This window comes from Thunnus thynnus, chromosome 1 (genome assembly GCF_963924715.1).
Source record: "Thunnus thynnus chromosome 1, fThuThy2.1, whole genome shotgun sequence".
NCBI classification, from domain to species: domain Eukaryota; kingdom Metazoa; phylum Chordata; class Actinopteri; order Scombriformes; family Scombridae; genus Thunnus; species Thunnus thynnus.
Genome location: NC_089517.1, coordinates 22,925,931 through 22,944,690, shown reverse-complemented (window position 1 = coordinate 22,944,690; position 18,760 = coordinate 22,925,931). Strand labels below are relative to the sequence as shown.

The 18,760-nt window shown below is 41.2% G+C and overlaps 2 protein-coding genes across 2 annotated transcripts; both read left to right on the top strand.

Moving 5' to 3' along the window:
• The first annotated feature begins 492 nt into the window (after positions 1-492).
• Positions 493-3,976, top strand: prrg4 (proline rich Gla (G-carboxyglutamic acid) 4 (transmembrane)). Its single transcript, XM_067591269.1, has 6 exons — positions 493-1,053; positions 1,143-1,306; positions 1,414-1,441; positions 1,955-2,096; positions 2,478-2,660; positions 2,812-3,976. Exons 1-6 carry the CDS (start codon positions 945-947, stop codon positions 2,837-2,839), a joined length of 654 nt encoding a protein of 217 aa, XP_067447370.1. The 5' UTR covers positions 493-944; the 3' UTR covers positions 2,840-3,976.
• A 1,248-nt stretch (positions 3,977-5,224) lies between these two features.
• On the top strand, positions 5,225-17,461 carry qser1 (glutamine and serine rich 1). Its single transcript, XM_067591222.1, has 13 exons — positions 5,225-5,665; positions 8,123-8,232; positions 8,816-8,953; positions 9,370-12,717; positions 12,834-13,126; positions 13,487-13,603; positions 13,706-13,839; positions 13,930-14,114; positions 14,227-14,364; positions 14,501-14,598; positions 14,887-15,033; positions 15,890-15,985; positions 16,088-17,461. Exons 1-13 carry the CDS (start codon positions 5,556-5,558, stop codon positions 16,226-16,228), a joined length of 5,055 nt encoding a protein of 1,684 aa, XP_067447323.1. The 5' UTR covers positions 5,225-5,555; the 3' UTR covers positions 16,229-17,461.
• Positions 17,462-18,760: the final 1,299 nt, after the last annotated feature.

Genomic DNA, 18,760 nt, shown 5'->3' with positions numbered 1-18,760 from the left:
TAAATAGAATTAAGGAGCTGACTACATGTATTTAATGGTGGTCCTTTTTAAAGTTAGCATTACCTGTTGAAAGATGTGTTTATTGTTTAATACCATGTAAATACTAAAGCATTAAGGTCATACAATGGATGTATAGTTTGAACTAGTGTGTGTAGAAGCCTTTGGTGTAACAATTATTCTATTTTTTGTAGGACTACTGTATTTGTTTTGTCCTTAGAGGAGAAAGGCATTAATTTCCTTACATTTACATTTTATATATTTGTTGAATTATTATTAAATAAGTTGAAATACACACAACAAACCTGCCCTGAAAAATCATTTCGCTTTGGGTGGAGTACAGTTTCAGTATCTGACTCAGAAAGTCAGATGATGCATGTGTAATCTCATTTACTTTGGTGTGACAAGACTTGCCTGAATTTACTTTCGCTTTTGTGGTTTCAGCTGCCACCTAGCGCCCATTCACATTTACATAACTTATCACATTATCCAGGTAAAGTGATCGATTGGTCGAGTCTGCGCAGGTAGTTTAGGAATGCTGAGGCCACAGCTGCGGGGAGTAAACAAAACCTTTTTTTAACCGACCGGAAAGGACTTCCAGGAACTACTATTGCTATAGTTTACTGTATTTTTTTAAACTTCTCCAGAGAAAATCTCAAAATACAGCTGTTTTTGTGGCTCTCGTTGAACGTTTCCTGATTCAGCTTACCAGCGTCGAAAGTTGGGACACGTACAGCACCTTAGATAAGTTTCACTTTGATGGTGTTGTTCTTCAATATGTGCCAGCTTTCATTATAGGTAATGTAAACGACAGGTATTTTAGAGCTGTTCGGGTAATGAAAAGTGTACAAGTGGTGGTGTGAAGAAGCTGGGCGTTGTTAATGACACTCTGCCCTCTTTGAGACGCCAATTAACGCTCCACACGCTGCTCGTGCGCAGGTGCACGTATGACCATGCTGTTAAATCTGTTCATACTCCTTCTACTCCTGTCCTGTGGAGATCTGTTCTGTACGAGAAGGTTACTCTCCAAACATGAAGGATCCCAAGATGAGGAAGGTGAGAGAATGCCAGTTTTTTGGTTTTTACACCCACATCTATCAGTTTCCTCTTTTTTATTTACTGAATCTGTTTGGACACTGTCGTAGTATTTGTGGACGAGGGGGACGCAAATTCGTTCTTGGGTCGCCACCTGCTGTTCAACCGGTTCGACTTTGAGATTTTCGTTCCTGGAAATCTGGAAAGGGAATGTATTGAAGAAGTCTGCAATTACGAGGAAGCAAGGGAAGTCTTTGAAAACACTCCAGCTACAGTTAAGTGATGCTGTTCAGTGGGGCTACTCACTGATGTCATTTTATGAGCATATAGAGAGAGGCCTTACAGCACAACTCACCATACTGATGATGTTTTGTTTTGCAGGATGCTTTTTGGAAGACTTACATTGCAGGTAAGAGAGAGGGAACCTCAATTTATAAGCATATTTAAAAAAATTAAAATCAACATTCATAGATATTAAATTGAATGTCCTTTAGTTTATGTATTGTTTCAGAAAACTAAAACTTGTGCCTTGGGCCACCTGCACTAGTGACAAATATGTTGCTGGTGCTTTCAAAGCCTGTTTCACCACTTGTTCAACAGCACACAGTAGCTTTGAAAATTATTGCTTGGTCTACAATTCAAGGAGTTGCTTAAATTCAAATTGTGGGACGTACATTGAGTGTTGAATTCTGATCTGTTTTGCATTTGCGGTGATGGATTTGGTTTTGATCTATTACCTGCATCCATACTGTGCTGGACCTACAGTAAAGCACCAAACCACGCGCCAGTTCTGCTCTGAAGCCAAATAAATAATATTGGATGAAAAAGAGCAAACGCCCTGTGATATTCATGGATAACTCTTATGTAGTACAACTCTCGACATTGTCCAGTTTTACTCTCTGTGGTCTGTGATGATCCACAGAGAAGAACAAACGTCCCTCACGAGTTGACGTCACATCTCTTTTGGTGGGGTTGATTGCTGCTGGAGTGGCCATAGTTATTGCCAGCCTCCTGCTCTGGTATTTCTGTCAAGGCAGATGTAAGGATGACTTGAGTCGTGGCAGGTGAGTGGGAGAGTCTTTATTGCTATCCATTGTACTTACAGTATCCCTACATAATGTTGTTTTAAAGTGACCAATTCAGACACTAGTTCATCCATTTTGCACTATGGACCCTAATACTTAACTAAACAAACTGACAACTTGAACACCTTTTTTTGCAACACGTGTAATGAAACCTGTATTATTTCTAAGTGTATTGCTGCTCTTATCCATTATCTTATTTACACTCCATACCTATGAAGCACCAGCAGTTGCCTAAGAAGAATAAAGTTGACTTTAACCTTGACGTAGATACTTGAACATATTAAATAGGTCACAAGTGATTTACATGTCATATACTCATTTTTACTTTCGATATCTACATTGTCTACACGCCTCCCACAGTTCCATCCGGGCACGTCCCAGGAGGAGTAATGCTTCTCTGATTATGCGACGGCTAGAGGAAGTGTCCCTACAGCCTGTGCTCCCACCCCATATGGAGGAAATAGACCCCCCGGGGCTGCCCTCCTACGATCAGGCAATCACAAGAAGTGGACAGCATGATGCCCCACCTCCTCCCTATCCCGGGTATTTACATATGTATTTGTATTTGCATTTATGCCATGCCTCACTTTTCAGATTCTTCCTTGTACACATACTCAATCCATAATGCAGTCACAGACAGATCATTCACATCGGTTATTATAACAACTTTTCCTATATTTTATTTTCTCATTAGTTCACGACCTGGAAGTATTCGGCGGTAGTGTCTTCGAGACAACATATCTCCATGTCTGTCAACATAAAGCAGAGAATTTACATTTACACTCTGCGGCTCTACTTTACATGGTATACCTGTTTTTTCATTATCACAGGATTTAAAACACTGCCTTATTCCTTTTGTTTATTGTTCTAAATGAGCCACTTGTGCATTTTTAATCTGTTATGGTGTGTTGGATTACCTTTGGCTCTTCCCTAAAAGGATATTCTTGTAAATTTCTGGCTTCCCCCTATTGATCTGCTAGTGCCAAAATGTAGTTTTGCAGTAGCCTATACTAACTATGTTCTCAGGTGTGATTATGCTTTGTAATATAACCCAAACCCCATACTGACTAAGCTTTTTATCAAAATGAAAATGAAGAATCTTTAATATTTTAGAGTTGCTGTAGAGGCGGCATGTATACAACGACTGAGTGCAAGAATCTATTTTATTACACAATAAGTATTAATGGTAATTGAAGAGAGGTGGACTGATTTGTGTACACATGCGACTTCCTGTCTCTCCCAGAAGGAAAACATTGTACCAGCAAAACTACCTTTATTGGCACAATGGTAATTATTGTCATAAAGAAAATGCTTTTAAGGGTAATACAAGTGTTCTTTGTTTACCTTCAGCTGTATAGCTTCATCTTTTAATATTATTATTATTTTTTAAATTTTCTTGCTGCTTTACGTTTTTGTGTGTCATAAAATGTATGTGTGAATCAGCAACTAATGAGAATGCTCTTCTCATATGAACTCATTTTTACTGTCGATATCTACACTGTTGTTAACTATTAAATGTAAACAGATGGAGGCGAAAGCTCTTCAGAGGCAGTTTTACAACATTTTACATGTACACAAAACAGGATTTCAGATTTATAGAGGGAACTTATAATGGAGATGATGGCTAGAAAATATATGAAAAGTTTAAGAGGATGCAGCAAAACATTATCCAGCATGTACAAAACAGATAAGTTTGAATGCATTATACAATGTAAAATTTCATCATGACATTTTGAGAATTTATTGAATATTAAGTTTGCTGAAGCTGATCCAAAGCATAACTACTGATCCAAAGCATAACCACTTAAAGTAAAAAATCATTTATAGATGTTTTAAATAAAATTTATATTTTAATTATTTTTTTGTCTCATTCTTCATTTGCATGTGTGTGTGGACAAGGTATTCCTCATGTTGTGGGGACATACATCTGTTTTCACAGTCACATTGTGGGGACCTGCCTTCCTTTTGGGGACAAAAAGCTAGTCCCCATAATGTAAATCATTAACTTTATGTTAAATACTTGGTTTAAAGTTAAGGTAAGTTTAGGGTTAGGCAAGCATGGTTACGGTTAGGGTTAAGCCTCCATGAAATGAATATAGGTCAATGTAATGTCCTCTGAAATGATGGTAACACAACTCAGTGGGTGTGTGAGAGAGAGAGAGAGAGGTGACGAGCTGTTCAAGTGGCTCTGTATACTCATTCTCACTTTGAAATTAAGTGGGAATATGATCACCCTTTAGGGTTCTGTAAGCCATATCATATATTCTTTAACTGCTCTTCAACTGTGAAAGACATGCTCAAACTAGGACATTGCTTTAATACCACTGTATTTTACATTTTACAAAGTGTTAAGATTGTAGACCAAAACGACCATCTGTCACTGTCCTAACGTAGGAAACTTGGCTGATGGGTAGGTTCTTATCAGATTTGAACAGAGCTGTTGTATGTAAAAAATGCAGTAAAGTATGTAAAGGTGAAGTTAAAAAGACTGAAGACTATATGAATTGGCTGCAGGTTGTGTTACAGTTTCCACATGATATTAACTTATTTTAAAATTGGTTCAACCAGCAAATTAATTTTTTAAAAAAAATGCCACTGTGTGGAACTGACAGACATACAACCTTGTATACGTATCCACTAAAATGGCACAATTTTCATGCAGGACTATGTAATATTTTGGGTCCAGAAGTGTCCTAACCAGTGACAGAAATATAGAGAATCAGTATTATGTTCTTTTCTCCTTCATCTTTATTGAAGTAAAATCCCTTGCACAACACATACACAAAGTACACATCATGAGGTGCACAGAAAAAAAAGTCAGCAGTTTCAGACCAGGATTAGCACATATTAAGATTCTATAATAATTTTCTCAGCGTTTAGATTTATAGAAAAATGAATGTACTGTTTGAAAACCAAGACGACTTAACTCATTAATTAGTATTTTTGAATTTATTACATTTATGCACAAAAGTATCTTAGATCTGGGCATTATTCTAATCATTCCAGTTAATTCAATAGGGATCTGGGGCTTCCATTTCCACATTAAACAAATTTTAAAACTGTGTGTATTTTTGCCTTCCATGATCTGCATGATCTCAAGCTCCATGCAGGTAGAAGGCAAATAGATGAAGGAAAACTACAAAACTTCCAGCCAAAGTCTGCGGTGCATCCTGGGAAATGAACTAACATGGGTACGTGAAGCCATGCAGGGCTTGCACGGCTCTCCATGACGGGAGATGAACCAAAATTAAACAAATCAACCCAGAAGGTAAAAGGCACACTTTTATCCAGGGTATAGCACGGCTTCACGGCGGTTTTGCGGACCGTGCATTGCGCTGACCAGATTCAACTGGTCGGTCGGTGGGTCGGACCCGGGGCTGCTACGATGTGTGTCCCCTGCTCCACGAAGCTCCGTCGGGGAAGTGAATCTTTGACCGGATGATGGACAGGAACTACCCGACCTCCAGCTTTGCGGACGCGCTGGCTCCACCAGCACAGACCGTAGCTTCTTGGGCCTATGACCGCAGCACAGCTAGTATCAAGCCAAGGTAAAAGATGAAGGAGAGGGCGGGTCACCTTCCGAAGGAAATTGCGGTGATGGAGGGCCTAGTTTTGCTCATGGAAAAAGTGCAGAGGCCCTTGTCGTCGAGGACACTGGAGAAATTAAGGGAATACAGAAATTCAGTGGGAGTTTTGTCAGAGGCTTTGACTTGTCAGTGTCTTCTTAGCTGTTTGTTAACTTACCGTCTCCCACCTTGCTAGTTTTCGCTAGCACACCGTCTCCTCAGCATGGCCATGGAGAGGGTTTGTACAATCTAAACACGAGAATTATTATTTATACATCTCCGTCATAAGTTGGCCATGCTAGGCACTTAACTGCTAAGTTAAAAACCAGCGCTTATCGCTCAGTTTTCCTGAGCCACAGATGCTCGCCGTGAGCCAAAACAACATAGGTAGCTAAGTTACCGACGCTAACGTGTCAGTTATGGCACTTCAATTAAGTTAGTGGTGCATAACTTAGCTATTAGTGTTGTTACCAACGAGCTAATATGCAACGTGTCGAGGTTTTGAAACATTTGTGCCATGATTTAAAACATTATATGATTATTTTAACTTAGCTACTACTTTACACTGTGCACAATAGATAGGTTGAGCTCACAAACTTGCCACAAGTTGTTAGCCTCTAGGTTATCTAACTTATTCAAAGCCAAGACTGTTATTATAGCATTGTCATCAATAATAACCATACTTAATGATTACAATGTAGTATTTGTTACAAATAGGTCATATTTTGCCAACAAGCAACACAAAAGAAGTAGTTGTTGTGAAGACTGAGCAACATGCTGTCATTCTTACAACCCTGTACAGCCATAAAGTATTTTCAATTAATTTGTCTTAGGCCTCCCTTTTAATACAAATACAAAAGCTGGAGCAGGTTGAGCAGGATGTTGCACATAATTTGACTGATGAAACAGTTGCAGTATTGATTAAAAGGATTAATCAAGTAAAAATACAACCAATTTGGTGATTGTAGGCTCTGAAATGAGCTCTGAGCTCTGAAAAGATTAGCTCCTTGTGTCATATCACCATGACCAAAATATGTTGTAGTTTGTGACATTTGAGTAGACACAATTATTATTGTTTACAAACACGATGAGCTAATCAAAAAAGTGAATAGATTACTGTTTCATAGTTAAAAAAAAAAATCATGGCTTGCAGCCCTACTTCTCTTGTCATCGCAAATGGGATTCCTCCCCTTCACATGATGACATTCCTCATCATGTACGAGGTGTTGCCGTCCAAACTGGAACATGCAACATTACATTTCACTGTGATAAAACATCAGGGAATGCAGCACCATTATTTTGATGGAATTTCACTCTAACAATTCGAAAGAAAATTGCTCCACTCACTAGTATATATGAGCGATTAAGTAACCGCAGGGACTATGTAAATACTTATTTGTGTTTTCTGAAAACAACCTTGTTATTGTAACTATTAGTTAAAATGATTGGCCTCGGTTATACTGTAACTTTGGCCCATGGTAATCAGATTTTGTGCTTCATAGTCAATCAACAGCAAGGAGTTTATGTAATAGCTGGTGTGTGTTGAAGGGATCTGAAAAGGAGGCAGATGACTCCTTTTCAGCTCTGTGTTCTCCACCCACAGATGTTTTAACTTCTGGCTAGAAGGGAACACTTTGGACTGGAGCAGGCTGGCCTGTATCTGATTACCTCTGACTTTACTCCTGTTTCCTAGGAATATACTGTCATCAGTTAGATATTAAAAATCAGCATTATCATTATTTGCTATTCACTTTTTGTATTTTTCTTTCCAAATTTTCCCATGCAGACACTATAACAGCACCTTATACCAAGTAGAGCCTAGTATTACCAGTGAATTATACAATTCACAAACCACTTTTACAGTTTTAACAGCCTGTCAGATTTTTATAAGTAACAACTATGAACAACAAACCAATATGCCATAGTCAAAGGTTTGCTGACACAAGGCTACTAGTTATCCCACTCATGTTCATGGTTTTCTGGTTTTTATTAGCGTCATTGGGCGAACAGGTTATTCTTTTCTGGACAAACTGATATCTTGTTTTGAAAGGTGTCATTCATTCTTTTTTAATAAATGAATTACTTTTATGACTCACTTTCTTGTGTGCCAGGTCAATGCCAGTGTAAGTACTTGCAATACTAGAGAAATAACAAAAAAATGTTTTTGGACATTTGGTAATGTAGACTGTAACATTGCGCACATGCAGGGTTATTGATTTTGAGCTGCTATTGCATTTTGTGTAAATAGGGTGTGGCATACTGCAGGCAGTGAACGAGTTTGTCACTGAGTAGACAGCCAAGACATTACAGGATGAATACTTTAAAACAAACTTTCTGTGTGTCAAGAGAAGTCATTTGCTTGAGTCGTATCTAGTTGGGTGCTTCCCTGCTGTTTGTGAAGATGAGAGTTGTCATGTATGTTTTTGTGTGTTCATGTAGTCCCAGTTATGGTGCAGCACACCTTGATGCAGAGCTCCTCCAGCGGCAGAGCTACACTTCCACACACCAGCTGCCCACCTACACTACATCACACCTTCCTGCTGCAGCAGGTGAGTTATGAATGCTATACACGTTGCTTTAAAGGTCAAAATTTTACTATGTTATTCATTCCTAGTGGTATCTAGTCATGCAGATTATCTTCATTTTATGTGGTGAGGTTTGGGGATATTTGCTTATAGAGCTTGTGTCACAACTAAAAATGGGGGAGGTGAATGGACAAAATTACATTTGACCAACTCATTAGTAATGTGTCTTTCGCATCCTGGTTTCTCTGGATAATCCACAGACCTTACTGTGGACCGTTTTTTTAACTGCAACTATTTCTCCATTAGACACTGCCTCCAGATCGTGCTGGTGGTGCATGTCTTCCCTCTTCTCTCTCCCCTCTTTCCTTTTCACCTGTCCACTTTTAGAATAAAGGAAAACATGCGAAGCTACTGCAGGACTAGATACCACAAGGAGTAGATGAGAAATGTTTTTGTTGTGATTTGGGTAAACCAACCCTTTTAAAGGCTCTTGTCTCTCTCTTTTTTAACTGGCGCATGAGTTTCTGTTTGCATCATTGTGTCCAAAAAAAGTCATTAACATTGTCCGTTTTTGTAATTATCCTCTTTTTCCTCTTTGGACTGCCAGGAGCACTTGACACAAGCAGTAATACTTCTGAGACCTCAATCATGAGCTTCCTGTCAGCCATGGAGTCGAGAAGCCTTCAGGCTGGTCCTGTTAGTGCCTCACTGCTTCCTCCTTTTAGACCTCCATCATGGCCTGCTGGTGAGAAGTCATCCATTCCTTGATTGTGGAACATATTCACCAATACAGCTCAATCAAGAATCTTATCAACAACTGAAATTACGTTATACGAAGTGCAGAATACCATTGTGTACTAGATCTGGTGATTTATGAACAAATCGATATCAGGATAATTTTACGTATTACCTCTGATAGTAGATGGACTATACATTCTTTAAAAAACTGTCAAGGAACAGGAGACTGCGTTATGTGATCGGCTGAAAGATTGTTTAAATATTCTAAAGTACTGAAGCAATTAGCGCTTAGCGTAAAATTAAGTCAGTTGGTGATGTCAGTCTTTTGTCAATTGTGTATACAGGTTTTGCTAAATTTAGCTTGGATTATATCCCTTCATGTTATCTTCCCTGTCCTTATATTTTCTATTCTGTGCAATACAGGTACCAACTCCTCCACCACAGAGCTGTATTTGACTGGTGCCCTGCCTTCTACTGCCACTTTCCCCTCTCCTGCTGCTCTGTCATCTTATCAGCACACTGGTGCCTACCCTTCCAGGAGTTACTCTACCAACCCTTCCCTGGCTCTCCAGGACCCTGCCTTCAGCACTTCCACTAATGGCCTGTTCTCTCACCATGACCCCCTCCTCCATCTCAAATCAAGCCAGACTGTGCTTCCCACTGCCCTGGCCTTCAACCATCTCTCTGCCCCCGGTTTGGGCTCGGCTCTGCCTGTCCAGTCCTCCACATACCGCTCAGCCCAGGAGTCAGCCCCCCACCTCCTACAGCCACAGTTCAGCCTTCTACCATCTGCCCTGTCTGCTCCTCATAGTGCCCCGCAAACATATGGGGCCACAGTTTTCTCAGGCTCTATTGAGAGAGCACTTCAGCGCGAATGTAGTGTGATCAAACACCACCAGAGGCCTTCCAGCAGCCACACGGCCTCAGAGCAATTGCCCAATTCAGAGCACTCGTTACAGGGGTACTTTGGTTCTGGCAGTGAACCGGATGTGACCTACCAGCAGGACCCATCCCGTCAGACCTCTGCGTCCTGCAGCCCTTCCACAGGAGCAGATTCCTCTCAAGGGGTCAATGGTGCCCCACAACCCAAAACAGACTCAGTAACTCAAGCTTATTCGTCCACTTCAGTGCCGAAGGCTAAAGACTGCTCTTCCAAACTAGCTCCACACCCTGCTGGGGGCGAAGAGAGTCACAGCCACTCTCAGAACCTGACAGCAGGGTCTCCTGAGCGTTATTCCTCTCCAGGGCAGAAGCAGAACTCTGTGATTGCCAATCAGCAGTCAGTGCAACTGTCCAGCCTCATGTCCAGCAGTCTGTCTCAAACCTATATCACGCCCCATACCCAGTCACAGCCCTCCCATTCCACCTCAGACAAACTGTCCTCCCTTTACAAGACTCTGCCTTCCCTCTCCAGTCCATCTGGCAATGTGTCATCTGTGAGTCAGACTCTTGTTTACTCCTCCAGTCCTGGCCTGAGCCAGGAGCAGGAGGTCCAGTATGGAGCCCAAGTCCAGGGCTTGTGTCAGGGGAATCTCTCTGAGAGCTACCCCTCATCCCATTCTCAGGGTGCCCCAAATGTGATTTATACATCTCAGTCACAGGGGCAAGCTTCAGTGACTCAGTCTCAGAGCTATGCCACAGGACAATCCCTTAACCAATCCCTTAACTCCTCTTACCCACCCACATGTGTGCGGAGTCTGCCCACATCAAATTCTACACAGGACTACACCCTGATGCAGGGCTCAGTGGGAGGTAAAACACATGACACCTTGTCCCAACAGCAGACACAGTCCCATAAATATGTTTTGTCTGCACCATTGCCTACCTACTCTTCAACTGCTCAAGCCTTAGAAAATAACATCAGATCCTCAGTACAGGACATAAAGCCAACATATGGCAAACAGAAACTTGAAGAGCTTCCTATCCAGGACCTACAGGCTCTCCAACAGGCATCCATGGAGGCCTCTGCTGCAGATGGCACTATGGCTGCTCACAACAATGTCATCTATGTTGTTTCAAAAATGGATGACCACCACAAAACACAAAGCGTCATCAGAAGCAATTCACGTTCTGATGACCAGCTTATGGGACTTAGTCATACAAACACAGCACAGGTTAAGGATGAAGGGATGGGCTCTCTGAGCCAACAGCACACTCACCTAAGCAGTGCCAACGGTCAGGAAAATGCTAACACAAAAACTACAAACTCCAGTATTATATCTTCACATGTACTCCTGAGCTCAGAACAGCTCAAGCAGCACCCTCTTCAAATCAAATCTCCTGAACCACATCAACAAAACCACCAGAACCATAGTCAGTCCCAGAGCCAGACCCCAGCAGCCCACACCCAGTTTATCACCGTCCCTAGCACTCAGGTTCTCCTTGAACCCAACCAGATGATTCTGCTCCAACAGCCCCTTGTCCCCCATGGTCAAACTCCTTCAAAGTTGGTGTCAGTGCAAGGTATCCAACAAGGCCAAGGTTTGGGCCCCGTTCATGTCCAGTATCTTCACATGGATCGAGAACTGCTGGGTCCTGGTGTCAGTGAAACCCAGAGTCAGCAGGGCACAGTAGTGTCTGAACAGAGCTCAGGATGCCCTGATTCCTCAAAACACCACTACAGCCAGTCGGCAAATCAACAGTCAAATGATGCTAAGAACCACTTTGCTCTCAACTCTATTTGCTTCCCCGACTCTATGCTGCTTGCAGATGACAGAAACATTTTATCAAATGTTGATGACATCCTGGCTGCCACAGTAGCTGCCTGTGGCGTCACACCACAAGACTTTGTCAAAGCTACATCCTCTACTGAGGCTGAAATGGCAGTGATGGCAAGCCCCGTTGATTCTAAGGGTCACTTTCAGACTGTGGATATACGGCACATGTCACCTAGTTTCTCCACAGCACAACAGCCAATCATCACAAACACTAACTCGCACACAATGAGCATGACACTAAATGGAGCTCAGATTGCCACAGACTGTCAGGGACAGTCGGTTCACCATAACAACGGTTCTGATCTTGACACGAATGGAGATGGTGGGAGCTCTGAAAATGACTATCACTTAGCCGGACGGGTGTATGACCCCTCAGGCCTTCAGAACAGACACAAAGGGAATGCAAAGTGTATTAAAACAGAGGATGGTCTCATGGAATGCCCAGGCATTGAGGACTTTCCCAAAAAGAAGGTTCGCTCAAAGTCCTTGACCAAGTCAGGTGGTCCTGAGGAGGATAGTGGACAGGCAAAACCAGCCAAGCGCAGTGGGCAGGCAAAGCGGCAAAACTCCAGGGGTAGTGACGTCAGCTCACCATCTTCCTCACACGGTGGATATGATGGTTGTCCACAGCAGGAGAGAATCAGACAGAAGATCCGTGAAGTGGAAGAGAAACAACCAGAGGTCAAAACTGGTTTTATTGGCTCCTTCCTAGACTTTATCAAATCTGGCCCCAAACAACAGTATGCTCCAAGTCCCACACGGACTATAAGTCGCCCCAGAAAGCCCTGCACCTCATCCAAACCACCGCTGTGTACTTTGCCTGCTTTACCTCCCAAACTTCAGACTCTGCCAGGTTCTTTGATTCCCCAGGAGAGTCAAGTAGCAAGCTCTCAGCAGAAACGTCTGGATGAAGATCTGCAAAAGAACTTGGAGACGCTGCCATCATTCAGCTCGGATGAAGAGGAGAACACTGGGAAGAACCAGGCTCTGAGGAACAGCATCAGCTCAGCACTCTCTGCTCTGGATGAATCTTCAGATCGGAAGCCCAGAACAGGTAATAACACTGTACCTAAGAATAGCTTTGTCAATTTATTTTATCTATTGATTGTTTTTTTTGATTGTATGTATTTTATATAATGTTGTACTACTATATTCATAACCCTTCTGCAGATAACCAAATCCCTAGTCTGATGATAAAACCAGACCAACCTCCCACTGTGACACTCACTATCACCGAGACGTGTTTGCCACAGACAGCCACTCCTGCACAGACAACAAACACCATCTCAGGAGGAGCTGTGTTTGAGTCCAAAGAGACCCCACCAAGCCAGTTGGCTGTGCAGTTGATGAGTGTGGCCATCGAGGGACTGACTGACGAAGAGCTGTCAGACAGTGGAGGGGAGGGAATGTACCGGGAGAGAGACGAGTTTGTTGTGAGGAACGAGGACATCGAGACATTGAAGGTATAGCCTGGGAAAACAAAGACGGGAAGTGAATGCTTGTGAATGGAGATTTCAGTTTTCAGCAGAGTTTAATCTAAGTGGCTGAAATGGTGAAAAAGTTGTATGGATGAAGGTGCGTGGTAATACATGTTGAATGTGGCATGTAAGAATTAAATTATATTACCTTGTGGGAGTGAAGTGGACCTTATTTTAACAAACCTGCTCTGACCCTTTTCCTGTAAGGTGCCCTACTCAAAATTGTGAAAGGATAGTCATATGAGATCTTCTGTACATTCATCATTGAACATGTATTGCTGAATTTTCTTGTACTGCATATTTACTGAATACTGAGGCATGTTCTGCACTGTGTCATGTGTCCAGGTGACAATGAGATCCGGGAGTGAGCCTCCAGCCATCTGGAAAGTCCAGAAGGCTCTGCTGCAGAAATTTGTGCCTGAGCTGAGAGACGGAAAGCGAGTCTTCTCAGCCACTAACAGTGTAAGTAAAAGCAGACATGCCTATACCCATGTGCATTTGATCATTCAAATCATTTTTGTTTATTCTGCAATAGCTAACATTTTGTTTTCTTTGTATTTGTAGTATCTTGGATACTTTGGTGATGCCAAGACCATGTACCAGAGGGTATATGTGAAGTTTTTGGACACGGTTAACAAAAGGGAGTATGTACGAGTTTGTAGTCGGAAGCCACGCTGCAAGCCTATGAACTCGCTAAGGTGCGCTAAGAGTATTGATTGATGTAGGTCAGTTATTTTTAATGAAAAACATGGCTCTTCAGTGATGTAACTCTTTGTTCTGCCACCCAGGGGTGTTCAGGTGAAAACTTTGCTGGGCTTGACAGCCGCCCCTTCGTCAGTCTCCCAAAACCAGAAACCTCGACCCAAACAAGCCAAGCCAAGGGCAGAGCCCCCTCCTAAGAAGAGGAGGAAATGGAAGGAGTTTTCACCTACTGCCTCAGGATCATCTGCAGAAGAAGGTGGTGAAGATGACGGTGAAGAAGCTTTTTGACTTTTTTGACATTAAATCTAGTTAGGAAGTTAATTTTCCATGAATGTTGCCTAAATCTTTTCCTACTCTGCTTCTTGATGCTCTCTTGATCTTAGAGTTAAACCCTCCAGTGCCATTTGCTTCACGGTTCCTCAACACAAGAACTATGAAGGAGACATTCAAGAGCTTTGTGGAACTGCTCATCAGCGTTGCTTTAGACGAAGATGTGATGACAGCACTTGAGAGGGCAAACGGTGAGTGAATTCACTTTTAACAGCTCTTATTGTTTCTTAATAGGCGCAAATACTGAATAGAATGACATGAAAACAAAGGTGTTCATCAGATAGTCTGTTCCAGTTATGCCTGACTTGTTAACATGTATTGTTTCAGATGAGTTGCTGCTGCCACATATGAAAAGAGTGGATGGGATGATCACTGACAACAGGAAACGTTTGCTTCACAAACTGCACATTGGGCAGGTCTTAAAGGTGGGTTTGTCTTGTGTATTAATAGGTTGTTGTGAGTGCTCTGGAAAAGCATTAGAGGATTTTTTTTTCAATGTGATAATTGAGAGTTTTCTATGATTCAAATGCCCCCGTTAAATGCTGATAACAAAAAAGTCCAAATTGTAAGTGGGGAAAGCCAATTTTGTTGTTGAGATTATTTCAATATTGAGTTAACACATTTTGTTGTCATTTTGTTTCATGGTCATTATTTCCTCTGTACTCTACTCGATGTATGCACCCAAGTAACTCTCATGTTGTCTTCGACTTCAGACGGCCTTAGACAGTTTCCCAGAGATCTCAGTGGTCACTGAGCTGAAGAAAGATGGGGAAACCCCGGCCTTTAAAGTGCGACTCAGTGGGAAGGCCTACAATAAGAAGACCATGAAGCCCTACAAGATGCCTAACAAAGTACCACAGGTAAGACTAGTTTTGGTAAAAAAAAAAAAATTTGTTTTGTTATTTATTTAGTTTTCACTTGATGTCCATGGCCAGGTGTTAAAGGTCCAGTGTGTAGAATTAAGTGGCATCTAGTGGAACGGACTTGGCAGAAATGGAATATAATATTCAGAAGTAGGCTTTAATTAGTGTATAATCCCATGAAAATAAGAATAGTTGTTTTTGTTAGCTTAAAATGAGCCCTTTATATCTACTAAGGGAGTGGGTCCTTTACCATGGAGCCCGCCATGTTGCACCGCCATGTTTCTCTCAAGAACCGACAAACCAAACACTGGCTCTAGAGAGGACCTTTCACATCTTTTGTGAGTTCCGTGGCCACTGAAGGTTCCCCTACACACTTGGAAGAGGAGAGAGAGGGCTATACATTTGGTTGCAATCTGCAACCTCACTGCTAGATGCCACTAAGTCGGACACACTGGTCCTTTTTTAAAAAGACATCTTTAAATAGAATGAAAGGACATATCCTTTAAACTTCATACACGTGACGTTATTAATATGCACAAAAATATGAAAGATCCACTAGTGAATAAAGCCACAGACAGCATCTAAAACGTGTACAAAACATCCTAATCCTATTCTTAAATACCTTTTTGATTTTATGTAGCATCAAAGATGTTCATACAGTGTGCAATTAATATGCATTCAGTTTATTTTGCATTTTAGCACCACTTTAACTGTTCAAGGCTCCTCTGTGTGTTTGATGTCTGTCCAGCAGAGGGCACAGTGGCACCATTTGTGCTTCTCCCTCAATCCTTTTATACTATTGAACACATGTCGTTAAAAAGTGTTTTAAGACTTTGCTCTTTCCTTTTTCTAGGAGTATACAGTGGACCAGCAGAAAACTCAGTGGTTTTCTCTGTACCACTCTTTACAGCATTACAAGTACCACACATACCTCATGTGTAAGGATGAGGTGAGACATTGTACATTGTCAGAAATGTTTTTTTTATTTTGGTTCAGCTGTATTGAGCTTTATAACTATAATAATGATAATCCTCCTGTTTGTGCCCTCCAGATAGCGTCTCTCCGGGTGCAGGCCGGGGACCTGGGGCAGGAGGAGACTGTACAGAAGTGTCTGCAGAATGGAGCTTGGGTAGAGGGTCTCTTTGATCGCTTTGGGGAGCTAATAAATCAAGTGCAGCAGGCCTGCGGATGATCCAGCCCTGACAGGCTCGGTTTTAAAACATCTGAGTCTAACACCTAAAACAAAAGGATGGCCCCAGCATGAAATGGCAGCAAAGAAGGATGGAGTGAGGCTCTCCTTCCAGCCACAGAGAGATTTGATTCAGGGACCTGTCAGCTGACTTGAATGAGAGACTTTCAGGGGCTGTGGCCTAAAAAGCAGCAGAAGCAGGTGAACGGGGACAGCAGTCAAGTTTATAGTCTGCATCACTGCGTTTCAGCAGAAAGCAGTAACGTGATCAACAGAGGACAAGGACTTTGTTTATGGGAGCATTTTCCACATGAGGCTTCTCCTAGTCTGTGTAGGTTTTTGTAGTTACAAGCCCACTTTTAATGGGCCTTTTTCATAGATTTATATTGTTGTTTTTTTTAAATAATTTTTTAGTTAAATGACAGATCATAACCAGAGAGCATGCACTAGATAGAAAGCAATCAGCATAGGAAGTAGAGCACAGCAAATCAAAATGCAGAAATCTGATTGCCTACGGATATAACAAGCTGTCATCAATCATTTGATAAGCGGGCTCAAATACAGAGAAGTTGATTTATTGTAAAAAATAAAAATTAAAAAAAAATCTCTATATATTTTATATAAATATATATATAAATATATATAAATATATATAAATATATATATATATATATATATATATATATATATATATATATATATATATATATATATATATACAACCGTAGTTATATACTGTTTGTAAAACATCCATTTTGTAATGGTGCACCAACTTATATATAATGTACATTTTGTATAAAAAACAGGGAGGTGGGAGTTGCAGCAATTCTCTTTAAAGGAGGAGTTTGGTAACTATATACTGTATCTATATTGTGGTTCAACTTTTGTGCTTCAAACACCCCCTTTGCTTATGAGATGCGATTGGATGGAGTCAGTGCAGTTCTAGTACTGCTTTTTATGAATTTTGTTAATCAAATATTACCTTAATTTGTAAAGCTAAATAAATAAAAGTTGTCTTTATACTCCTTTGCAAACATAGCCCACATTTTATGACAAATAGATCTATATTTTTCACAGAAGTAAATATTATGTTGTTCATTACAATTTCTAAGACACTTTTTCATTGTTTTCCAAAAAAACAGACTCTTTATACGTCATTTACCAATTTTATGCTATCAAAAAAGAATCTTGTTCTTTAAAGATGCAGTTTGTTAATAAAGTTTCGCATGTATTAGATGTTGGATTTTTGCTGTGTTTTCTCTGAAGGGTTTAACATCATGCACATTATCTGGGGAGTATGTGCAGTAGTAGCATTCAAGTTTTAAGTCACAAGTTTTCCTTTCAGATCTCACCTCATTTAGAGGAATAGTAAACAAATGAAAAATAATGTAGATTAGATTACTTTTATCAACAGCACTTAAATAACACAGTTTCACAATTCAGCTCCCCTTGAAACCTCTCAGGAACAAAACTATAAACATGACATCATCACCAGCAATATTTAACCAGACTCCAAGAACATGTGTACTTTATTAGTACTTAATTCCTTTATCATGAAGTTGCTGGATAGTACAGTGAAAATGCTACAACAGGTTATACTGACCACAAACTACATGTCAGTAAACTCAAGTGGCTTTACCAGGAAGATTGTGTTGGATTTTAGAAGTTACAGAGTGTGACTGTGTACCAAGGTTGTTTGGCACATAAGATTTGGTTCACCTGAACTAATGGAAATTTCCTTGGTTAGAGGAGCACCCAGGCTGTGTTGACCACTCCTAAGAGTTGGTACTTCTGTTTCATGTTTCAAACATTCATGTTTTGTCACAGACACCATAACACCTCCAAAAGCTTCATGAGTGAGTCCTTGCATCCCAGGGAAGTCCAGTAAACTGTGATTACAACTACCTGGTTTACATTACTCACTTTTACATTACATCTATTTTACAACAATAAAGAGGTTCACTACTGGTATCAGCCATGCAGTTTAGACGTGAAAAAATTGTGACAGGGATCCAAAAAGGGTCCCCTAAAGTGTTGTGTGCCCCCCCCCCCCCCCCACCCCACCCTACAGCTCAGCTCCAAAAGGTCAGTTAGTGTTAAACTTCACCTGCTTGTTGGAGTGTGCAGTTAATATTGGCTCACATCCTTTAGGGGGAAGAAGACACCAGCAAAGCAAGAAACTTGTCGTGATGCTCGCCCACCATGCTGTCATGACCAAACTATTCAGTGTGAATGGGGTGGGTGACATTGTGTCAACTGAAAGGGCCTTGAGACTGTTGAATAAAATATGATTGTCCATGATTGTCCCCCCTAACTCCCTCCCAAAAAAAACAAAAGTTTCTCTGTGCTGCAGCGACAGTTCTATGAGGAAAAGGCACTGTCCTCTGTCCTTTGGAGCTGGAGAGGAGCGGGGGCGGAGGACGGCCAGTCAGGCAAGCGTTTGGGATTCCAGTACGGGCACAACTGGTAGGGACAGATACTGAACGTCTGCTCTCCAGATGAAAAGCGTATGAATTTTAATGCACTGCATTGTTC